General features: G+C 55.2%; 1 protein-coding gene across 1 annotated transcript in view; it reads left to right on the top strand.

The window, feature by feature from the left end:
* The first annotated feature begins 659 nt into the window (after positions 1 to 659).
* FUBP3 (far upstream element binding protein 3) overlaps positions 660 to 11,010 on the top strand; it is a 37,778-nt gene continuing 27,427 nt past the window's right edge. The window contains exon 1 of the mRNA XM_040963059.1: positions 660 to 781. Within this exon, the coding sequence (XP_040818993.1) occupies positions 698 to 781 (84 nt within the window). The 5' untranslated portion in view covers positions 660 to 697. The remainder of the gene's footprint in view (positions 782 to 11,010) is intronic.

Below are 11,010 nucleotides of genomic sequence, written 5' to 3'. Positions count from 1 at the left end.
CTCTTTCTATCTTCAAATAAGAAGTGACATTTCCAAGTCCTGCACTTCGCTTTGAAAAATCTGCACCTAGCCACTCCCACCTTTTTAAAAAAAGTTCACTTAAGCAAAGCCAGACACCTTGTTGCAATCAATGTTGCAAGGCATTCGGCTCAGCAGGTGGAATTCCCTGTAGCCCAGCGTCCCTCAAGTGGTGCAAGAGGCCACTAGCGGGCTCCCAGCTGGGATGTCCTTCCTGAGGGTGTCATGCACGCCAGGCCTTGGCCCCGGGGGCTCCCCGTCCACGTGGGACAACTGACAGACACGTCGTGGTGCTGTCCCTCGCCCTCCCTACCTCGCTGCGCTCTCACGGCGCCGGTTGCAAGCGCTCAGTCCCAGTATCCTAAATCAGAGATTGCCACAGCGAACTCCACTGGACCAGCCTGTCACTCAGGGCACTGGAGTGGGTGGCGCCGCGCCCCGCCCCCGCGGCACCTCCCCCTGGCACCGCGCTCCGCCCACCCGGCCCCACGGCCCCGCCCCCGGCTCGGACCGGCCTGCGATCACGTGCTCTGACCCCGCCTCGCAGACGCGGCTGCCCTGGCACCAGGCGTCCCGGCTTCCCTTCCGCCGGAAGTGGAGCGATTTTCCCTTTCCGGCTACGGGTCCCCGAGCGGAGCGGGAGGCCGGACCGTGGAGCCGAGCGGCGGCGGGGGCGGCCATGGCGGAGCTGGTGCAGGGGCAAGGTGCTCCGGTGGGGATGAAGGCCGAGGGGTTCGTGGACGCCCTGCACCGGGTCCGGCAGGTATGCGTGCAGCTCGAGGCGGTTCGGGAGGCCGGCGGCGCTGGCCGGGCCTGGCCGTGCAGCGGCTGCAGCTGGGAGGAGCCGGGCTGCCAGGTGCCTGCACTCTCAGGCCGGCCGGCTGGGGGGTTCTGAGGGGCTGGGGGAGCTTGTGCGAGCTTGGACAGTGCACTCTTGAGGGTGGGATGAAAGTGGCTGCAGATGTCCGGGGCCAGTGTCGGTGGTCTCCCAACCTGGCAGTGCTTGCAAGGGTGGGCATTGGCCTCTGCCCCCCGGGGGACCCTGGCATGGCCTGTTTTGACAGTGCGCGAGTCCATGGATGTTCAGGGTTCCCAGTCACCTTCTCCTGGGAGGCCTCCGATGCTCTGCAGCTGCAGCTGGGGCGCTGGGGGTCGCAGCTTGAGCGGAGGAGTTGTCATCATCCATCCAGGAGAATGCACAGTGCAGCCGACAAGTTGGCCCCAGGACACACACTTGCTCTCTTCTTGTGTGGTGTTTCTCGAAGCTGGAACTCCCAAATGCTTGATTCCCAGCAGAATGGGCTCCCCACCCCGATGGGGACCCACTGTGTTAGAAGGTCTCCACTCAGGTCTGTCCATCTCTTCCAGAGTGTTCCGAGAGCAGGAATGCCACCTGCTCCCGAGAGCTTGGGTTTCCCCGGGAATACCAATGCTCCTCTCCACATTGTGTCCCCTACAGTGTTGCCTGATGAATTGTTCCTTACTGCCTCGGCGCCAGCCAGCCAGCAGTGAATGTCCGGCTTTCTTGCCCTCGGGAGCCGCTGGCCGGCTGTCCTGGGAGAGTGTGCGGACAGCTCCCCTGCCACCACTCTGGTACTGTTGTGGGGGCAGGTCGGCACCCCAACCCTTATTCCTCACAGGCTGCTTAGGCACGTGTATCCCTGATGGCCTCCTGGGTCACTGCCCTCCAGAAGCCACAGTGTGGTTGGATAGGCTGAAAGCCCAAGGAGCTTCTCTTATGGGGGGCGTGGAACTCCTGGTCTTGGGCAGTCTGCTCTCAGTGTTGGGGGGCCCTCTGCTGAGTGCTGCCACCCCCACACAGCTTTGGGGAGCAGTGGTGTTGAGCAGCAGCTGGGCCACAGCTCTGACATTCACCTTGGAGCGCAGTACAGTGGTGACAAGCCTGCACGGCGCCGGGCGTGTGTCCTTTCTGCCCCTCACAGCTGGAGGTGTGCGCGGTGGCACTTCCAGGGAGGCAGTAGGTCTGTGAATAGCCTGTGGTTGCTAGAGTGCAGTGCCAGCCGATGCAGCAGCTGGTCTCAAGTGGCCTTGCGTGTTGGGGCACCCTTACAACATCCCTGCTTGACCGTTGGGTACCCAGCATATGGCGGCACTATGATGAACCCCGTAGGATCCAGAGTTAGGAGACCATGTTTAGACTGCAAAGCATTTTAGCTCACATGTGTCTGTCAACACCGGCCTTGGTCTTGGAGCCCTTGAAGCTATCCATGCTCCATGTGCCTGGCGGGTCATGGTCGGGCTTGGAGCCTGCAGTTTCTGTGCAGTTGGGTGCGTGGCATCCAGCATCCAGTCCACTAAGAGGTCCCTGTTGTGGCATAAGGCCTTCTTGGGGAATCAGTTGTTGCTCAGAAGGCAACTGTGAGATGTCATGGGCAGCTTTAGTATCTTGCCTGCATCCCGTGGGTTCATAATGTTGGATGCATGTGGGTAGCTGACACCAGTTCTGTAGAAGCATGATCTGGCTCAGTCCCATTGATGAAGAGCTGCTGCATGTCAGGTAGGGGGCCACGTGGAATACCCACACCCCTGTGAGCATCTGTGGGTTCCAGGTCCAGCTTCCTGCTGCGGTGCACCATCAGAGGCAACAGGCAGTGGCTCCCGTGATGGATTTGTTGGCTTCCAGGCAGTTTTCCCAGGGCCTAGCCCAGCCCTGGCTGTTGGGGCATCTCAACAGATGGGAACCACCAGATGGGAGATGGTACTGTCTGTCTTTCAAACAGAATGGAAAGAAATGAAAGTGAAGTAGCAATATAGCTGGTTCTGTAAAGTTCCTGGCTGGGTAGTGAAAGTAAAATGTTGCTTCAGCTGCTGTGGAGAGAGCAGGACCCTGGCAAAGGCAGGATGGGTGCCCAGGATCGGAGTTCACCACTCCTGCCTTGAGTTCTCAGAAAGTCTCTTGACAGTTTGGTAGCATCTGCCACTAAGTACCTGTAATTGTGGGTGGATGGGGTAGGTGGGTGTGCTGCCTTCGAGCAGCGCTGGATGCCCAGGCTGGCCTGCTGGCCACTGAACAGCTCCCCGGGAGCAGGAGGTGCCCAGCTCCTAACATTCTCGGGGCTGCGGTGCTGCTGTGCTGATCTAGACCCCAGGTGGTAGTGTGGCCTTGCACAGCCACAGGAGGCTTCTCTGTTCACTTAAAGGACGAGTCCTCTTCTTGGAGCGTCTTTGCCCCTGTGTGGGTACAGTGACGCATCGTGGAGTTCGAAGGAAGTGACCTTTTGACAGGTTTTCCAGCTTGGAAACTATCCTTTGCTGGCCGTTGGATGTGAGGAGGGGTTCATGGGGGTAGGGAGGGACCCTCAAAAGGGGCCCAACCTTCTAGAATGCCCTTCCCATGGCTGCTGTCTGACGCTTTGAGCCTGAGGGCTGGTGTGTTTGCCAGATGCCCTGGGCCCCTGCAGACCTCAGCACTTGAAGGTGCTACTTCCACTCCTCACAGCAGAGGGGCGGAGGAGGAGGAGCACACTGGCTGCTGGCTACTTTGTTATACAAGGAAGTGCGGAATGCTCTAGATACTTTGTACTCACTGACACTAAGCCTGTGTGCTGCTGCTTGGCCCCCAGGTTAGCTTTCTGCAGCACTTGAAGGAATGCAGTGACTGGCGTTGGGGCCAGGGAGGAGGGGACCAGCAGAGTGTCCAGCGCTGGTCCCTTGGGTCACCACATGTTAATGCAAGTGCTAAAGTAGCTAGTGAGTGAAATAGCTGTTTGTTTAGACTTTGTCTTCTTCTGAAGTCGGCTTTGTAGTTGCCTAGACCATCCCAAACAGCAGTCCATGGGCTGCAGAAGGCAGGCTGTGGGGGCGGTGGGGCTGCAGTGTGCCTTGTTTGGCAGGAAATCCGAGGCTCTGGCTACCCTGGCCGTGGAGAGGCTCACACTTCCGGCGTGGCAGTGGCAGTCGCTGTGGGCCCTGTACTCCGGGCTGCATGATGGGCAGTTTTTGTCCTGATGCTCTTCCAAATTGTGACTCCCCTCGTCTGGTGTCTGGTGCCAAGGACCCTGGCTGGAGAGTTGTGGGCCTGGAGAGGAGGGCAGCCAGCTGCCCTGTGTTGGTCTTGCCTGGCTGTGGATCTGCAGGCTGTTTGTTGATAGATCTTCCATGAAGAAGAGCTCTTGGGCAAATGACTTTGGCAGGCAAGTGCGGAGTTCAGTAAGTCAGTTGGCTCTGTCACTGCAGGGCTTGTCAGCATTCTAGTAGGCACCAGCTCGCAGTGTGTGCTGTGGATAGCCCTGATGGTGATGCCATGAGGCTGAATCATGTTCAAGGACTCAGTCTTTAGGGAATGTTAAGCAGGGCAGTTGCAGCATTGTAAACCCACAGACATTTGACGTTTGCCTAGCTCTATAGAATTGTTTCAGTTATTCGAGAAAAGGGGAGAGATCTGTCATCTGCCGGTTTACTCCCCAAGTGACTGGGACTGGACTGATGTGGGCACCAGAAGGCGGTGCGGCTCTCCCCAGTGGCAGCCGGAAGCAGGTACTTGAGCTGTCACTGCTGCCTACCCCACCTGCAGCCACAGTTAGGAGGCAGATGAGGGTCACTTCTTGGCTTGTGTGTGGTCCCCAGGTCCTAACCAGCACCTGAGTGGCAAGGCTGACCACCTACAGCTGAAAACACTGGACTGTACTGATTTTTTTTTGCTTTTGATTATATTGCATGCTTTCTTAGTATTAGAACCAGTGCCTACATGGGATCCTGGCGAGTTCAAGGTGAGAACATTAACCACTAAGCTATCGCACAGGGCCCAAAGGTACCCTTCTAATGCCAAATGCTAACCACCTCATTTGCACGGTTTGCGTTGTGCTGGTGGAAGCAGTGATGCAGTCAGATCACTTCCCGTGTTCCTGAGGGATGGCTTAGTTTGAGATGCCTTGGGCTTGGTGCTGGGCCCTGGGTGGATGGATCCGGAACTGGTTTTTATTCTATTTCAGAATTGGACCCTCCTGGCCACCAGATATGATGGCACAAGGGCTGTCACTCCTGACTCGTGTTTTAGGCTAGTGAGCCTTTAGGAGAGCACAACGACTGGGACAGGGTGCCTTGTGCGTTTGGAAGACTTGGTGCCTTTCAGAGGCAGGTAAGGGAAGCTGCAGCAGAGCTGTTCACCCAGGTTGGGAAGAGATGCTGTGGCACTCTGCAGGGGACCCTTTTGGCTTGGTGTCGCACGGACCTGTGGAGGGGACCCCACCCAGATCAGCGTCATCCTGCAGAGGGGTCTTTTGGCATCCACTGTAGATTTCGTGGATATTGGACAGGTAATTTCTGTACACCAGGAAAGGTTTTAACATTAAAAAGCACGGCCCTTGCGCCATTGCTGTTAAAGTCTGTGCGTGCAACACCAGCATCCCGTAGGAGTGCCGGCTGAGTCCTGGCTACACGGCTTCTGATCTAGCTCCCTGCTGAAAGTGCCAAGTCAGGGTGTGTGTGACGAAGCTGCGTCGGGTGCTTGGGCCCTGGTACTTACACGGGGACCCAGGCGAAGTTCTTAGTATCAGCATGAGCAAGCCTAGGCCGTTGTGGCCATCTGGGAAGTGAACCACCTCATGGTTCTCTTTAACTCTACTTTTCAAATAAATAAATCTTTTTTAGATTCCTAGAAACTTTAACCTTTTCCCAGAATTCTGTGATTAGTTTTGTATGTAATTTCTGGAAATTGATGATTTCTCTAAAGCCAAGCCCGAGCGTTCTGTGTAAGGGACTTTGGTCTGAAGGCTTCCAGGATGGAGTGGCGACGAGGGAGGGTGTGCCTAGGAACCTCAGTGAGGTGGTCCTGCTAAGGTGGTCGAGGAGGTCCTGTCCCGGCAGCAGTGGCATGCAGGCAGGTGAAGCGTGAGCTGCTGGGAGCTAGTAAGCAGTCCTGCATTCCTTGCTCTGGATAACGTCCATTGAGATCTGAGGCTGATGGCAATAGCTGTCATTCACTCAGCTGCTTTTGAAGAATTCCTGGTCGTGCTCCCGTCCAGTGGTCACCAAGTCCGTGGTGGGGACTACCACAGGGTGGCGATCACAGTGGACTTGAGGACGCCTCACCTGTCTCATCTGTGAAATGGAATCTGTTCATGATAGTAATGCTTTTCTGAGCACAGCCTGATCTTCGCCATTAGCTGGTTCCTTTTAGGAGGCAGGTGCCTGATGTGTTGGCTGCCTAGATGTCAGCGTTGGTGAAAAGTCAGCAAGCTGTAAGGGGTCATGTTCCTTTCTGTGTTGTTACTGAACTTCAATGAAAGTTTAGCATAGCAACATTTCTGGGGCCCAGTGTGATAGCCTAGTGACTTAATCTTCGCCTTGCATCTGCCAGGATCCCATAAGAATGCTGGCTCATGTCCCGGCAGCTCCCCCTTCCCATCCAGCTCCCTGCTTGTGGCCTGGGAAAGCAGTCGAGGACTGCTTGGGACCCTGCACCCACGCAGGAGACCTGGAAGAGGCTCCTGGTTCCTGGTTGCTGACTTTGGATCAGTTCAGCTCTGGCCATTGTGGGCCACTTGGGGACTGAACCAGTGGATGGAAGATCTTTCTGTCTCTGTTTCTCTCTGTAAATCTGACTTTCTGATAAAAAATAAGTAAATCTAAGAAAAATAGCATAGCAACATTCCGGCTTCCTTCTGTGCATTGCCCCCCACCCGCATCCTGGGTGTTTCTGCTGTGTTGTCTTTGTTAACCCTGTGGACATACTTCTCAGCAGCCAGCAGTGAGCCCTAGGTGTGCAGCTGGCAGGATGGGGCTGGGGGCGGGGCAGAACACTGTCTCCTCTGTAGTGGGTTAGGCCTGGGACTGTGGTCACATGCTGGCTCCTCCTGCCCAGGGGTCCCACTTGCTTCCAGGTAGGCCCGCTGGTGGCTGTCCAGCAGAGCTTCCGGGAGAGCTGGTCCCCCTGCTCCCTGGTGGAGGGAGCATGACATCCCCCAGAGGCTGAAGGGAGTGTGATGTGGCCTGGCATGTGGGTCCTCTGCCTGTTCCTCCTTGGGGTGACAGTGTGGGGATATCCACAGAAGTGGACATTCTTGGGTCTGTGGAGTTAACAACTTTGGCCATGAAACCTATTGTCAGAGGATTTTAGTCTTGAAAGTATGTACTGAGAAAAAAAATTGATTTGTGCCTCTTTGATCTTTGCCATACCAGCAAACACTCACTGTACTGCTTGACGTTTAAAAGTGACCTTTATTTCAAAAAAAATTTTTAAAGATTTATTTTTGTTACGAAGTCAGATGTACAGAGAGGAGGAGAGACAGAAAGGAAGATCTTCCATCCGATGATTCACTCCCCAAGTGAGCGCAACGGCCGGTGCTTTGCCGATCCAAAGCTGGGAACCAGGAACCTCTTCCAGGTCTCCCACACAGGTGCAGGGTCCCACAGTCTTGGGCCGTCCTTGACTGCTTTCCCAGGCCACAAGCAGGGAGCTGGATGGGAGGTGGAGCTACCAGGATTAGAACCAGCGCCCATATGGATCTCGGTGCGTTCAAGGTGAGGACTTTAGCCGCTAGGTCATGGCGCCGGGCCCTATTTTAAATATTTTTAAAAGACAACTACACCACTCCCCTAAGTGAAAAGCTTTGCTGTACATAGCTGGTAACTCTAAGAAAACAGATGTGTAAGTTTACAGGTATCCATCCAGCCACCTCTGGGTTCTTCGTAGGGAGTGCTGGGTAAACACTGGGTGGTCCCTGGGTGTGCTCATAGGTGAGGACACCAGAACAGGGTCCGTCAAGGTCTTGTCCAAGGTCACCTGCTGGAAGAGCTGGCTGGGAACCAGGACTCCTGGCTTGGGGCTCACATCTTCCTCACAAACCTCAACGCCCCACCCCCATTTTTGCTAAATTCTCGCAATGGAGGCTAAAGGTTTGTGACGTGGATTTATTTTCATCCACCACCGTGCCTAAAATAGCACTTAGCAAGAGAAGCCATTTGCCTCCCCTGTAAAAGGCGGAGAACAACTCTTGTGGGAGACAATCTAGAGCACAGTCCGCCGAGGTCCCACTCGCAGATAAGGGCTGGGTGACCTTGCTTTGTTGGAGTTTCCTGGCTTCAGGACTCTTCTCTTGGGCCCACGCCATTAGGGACTGAGGAGCGGCTCCCTCCCCTGAGCAGCTGCTGTGTCGAGTGTGAGGAATTACTTGCCATCAAGTTTAAGGCTTTGAGAATTGAAGTCTGTGTAAGAAAGTGTGGGGTGGAGAGAGGGGCATTTTTGCCTTACGGTTAAGACTGTTGACTCGAGTCTGGGGGCTTGAATTGTGTTTCTGCAGCTAGATGGCAGCCGGGGTCAGCATTGTGACCTGTGGATTGTGTGACCCAGCCCTGCCACATTGACATCTTGTGTGGTCGCTGGTTCAAGTCCCAGCTGCTCAGCTTGACTCCACCTCCCTGCTGATGTGTCTGGGAAAACAGTGGAAGATGGCTCAAGTGTTTGGTGCTCTGCATCTTTGCCTCACAAATAAAAATAAGCAAACTTGTGGAAAGTGTAAATGGGGTGGGTGTTCAGGCTAGCAGCTACAAAGAGTGGTTGGCTCTCCTGGGCTCCAGCCCCAGCTCTGCTCCCCTCTCCCTGCCGACATGCACGCTGGAAGGTGGCATGGCTGCGTCCACCACTTGGGCATCCAGTACCCATGTGGGAGACCTGGAGGGAGTCCCTGGCTCCCAGTGTTAATGGAAGTAACAAGCAGTCACCGAGCTAGCATGCTTAAAATCCACTTAGCAGAATGCCTAGCACTGCTGTGATTTTAAATCTCAGTTTCATTAGAGGTGGCAAACCGGACCACAGTGAGTCACTAAGGCAAAGGGATACGCATTTCTGTGTGATGCACTGTGAGGTGAGGTGAGGTACCCTGCAGTGTCAGGAACACTGTGTGTTGTGTGGGGAACTTGTTAGAATGTAGCTGGCCTCCCCACTGTAGTGCAGGCTGCGGAGCTGGCCCTCCTGCAGGTGGCTGACTGCAGCCTGAATTAGCATCCCAGAGAGCTTTGGTCCCATCCTAGGACTTATGTTGATTTAGTCATTTTGGGGGTTGGATATGTGTGTGTTCATACTTCTAACTCAGTGGCTTTGGGGGCTGCAGGGAATGGCACCTCAGGAAGATAAACTACTATATAAACGATAAGGCAGCCCAAGGACTCAGAAATACATATTTTTAAAATATTTATTTTTATTGGAAAGTTTTACAGAGAGAAGGAGAGACAGAAGGCTCTTCCATCTACTGGTTCACTCCCCAAGCAGCCACAATGGCTGGAGCTGAGCCTATCCAAAGCCAGGAGCCAGGAACTTCCTTCAGGTCTCCCACGCCGGTGCAGGGTCCCAAGGCTTTGGGTCGTCCTCAACTGCTTTCCTAGGCCGCAAGCAGGGAGCTGGATGGGAAGGGGGCCACGGGATTAGAACCGGTGCCCATATGGGATCCCAGCACATGCAAAGCAAGGATTTTACTTTAGCCACTAGGCTATCTCACTGGGCCCCAGAAATATATGTTGGCTGCTTTTAGAAGGAAGAGGAAAGGACTGGAAGGTGAGTAGTGTCGGTGCGTGTGGTGGGGGGAATGTGCTTGTGTGAGAATCATAAGCCCTTTGCCCCCATCCTGTGGTTTGTGTGTGCCTGGAGTGTTTGTTTCATGTTTAAGTAAATGCTTAGGCCAGTGCCTTGGAAAGCCCCCCGTGCTGAGCTTGTGCTGTGAGACAGCGGTCTCCACCTTCACCAGCCGCGCCCTGCAGAGCAGCTCTTGCCTCGGGCCAGCAGCCAGCCTCCACGCACTCCTCCAGCTCCAGCAGTCCTAGGGAGAGCGCGGCCTGGGGAGGTCTGTGTGCTGGGCCCCTGTAGAACAGGTGACTGCTTGCCCCACGTGCTGTGTGGACACAAGAAGTGGGATTCTGTAGCAGGCTTACTAGAGCAGCCCGCATCCGGGCTGCGGGCTCCCTGACCCAGTTAGAGGGTCAGCTGACTTGTGTCTTTTCACAGTCCATACCGCAGGAAGCACGTGGCTCTGGGTAGCTCCTCCGCTGTGCGCTGATATGCAGAGATCACCATAGCCAACACATAAACCAGTGAGTGTGGTGACTTCCCAGCAAAACCTCCGTTACAAAAGCAAGTGGGCCCCTGCTGTCGCTGGCTGAGCCCTGGCCCGGTCTGTCAGTCATTCCTGGCAGTGTCCTCGTGGTAAAGACTTGCAGTAGCTTCTCATCGAGTCCGGTCTCCTTGCCATGACTTACGAGGCTCGGTGGGAACTGCGCACCCCTCAGAACACCTGTGCTTCCTTCCATCCCAGCAGCCTGGGCCAAGCGTGCTCCCGCCAAGCGTGCTCCCGCCTCGGGGTCTTGGCAGTGGCAGTGACCCTTGCATCGCTGACCTTGTCTACCTGCCTGTCTTCCCAGCACCTTGAATGGCGCCTGTGCAGCGGCTGCTGAGCGCTGGCAGGGTGAATGGCTTGGTTTGACAGTGCTGGCACTTGTGAAGTGCTTTCTGATACTCAGAGTTCCTTTGCATTTGAGGTCTTTTATTATCTTGTCAAAAACAAGGAAGCAAATAGTATTAGGCTCTGAGGCATTCCTTGGGAGAGATGGCTGCCCACGCACAACGCTGGCAAGTGGACAGGCAAATCCTGCCCCCGGCCTGCCCAGCAATGTGATCTCCTCTGGTTGGCATTTGTCTGGGATCCTGTATTGTGCTCTGAGAGGGTCTGAGGTGCCCAGGCATGTTTAGACAGCCTCGGGCCCAGCACCTTAGGATAGCTCTGTTGGCTGCTCCCTGAGACCACCCCACCTTTAACCATAACTGGGGAACTTGTTTCCTATGGGGACAATGTGGTAGATTGGGTGGGCATATGGGGAAGTGGGGCGGTTTTGGAGCTGTGTCCTGGTCTAGAAGCAGCAACAGCTCTCAGAGGCTGCCTGCCCGTCCCCAGCACGGGAGCAGCTCAGTGCTGTCATGGATTGCGGTGGAGAGAGGCAATTTGTCATTTTCTGCCTCTGAAGGTCACATGATCTGTTTGCAGA

The sequence above is a fragment of the Ochotona curzoniae genome, unplaced genomic scaffold, assembly GCF_017591425.1.
Source record: "Ochotona curzoniae isolate NIBS_2020 unplaced genomic scaffold, NIBS_Ocur_1.0 scaffold_3208, whole genome shotgun sequence".
NCBI classification, from domain to species: domain Eukaryota; kingdom Metazoa; phylum Chordata; class Mammalia; order Lagomorpha; family Ochotonidae; genus Ochotona; species Ochotona curzoniae.
This window is presented reverse-complemented; position numbering and strand designations above follow the sequence as displayed.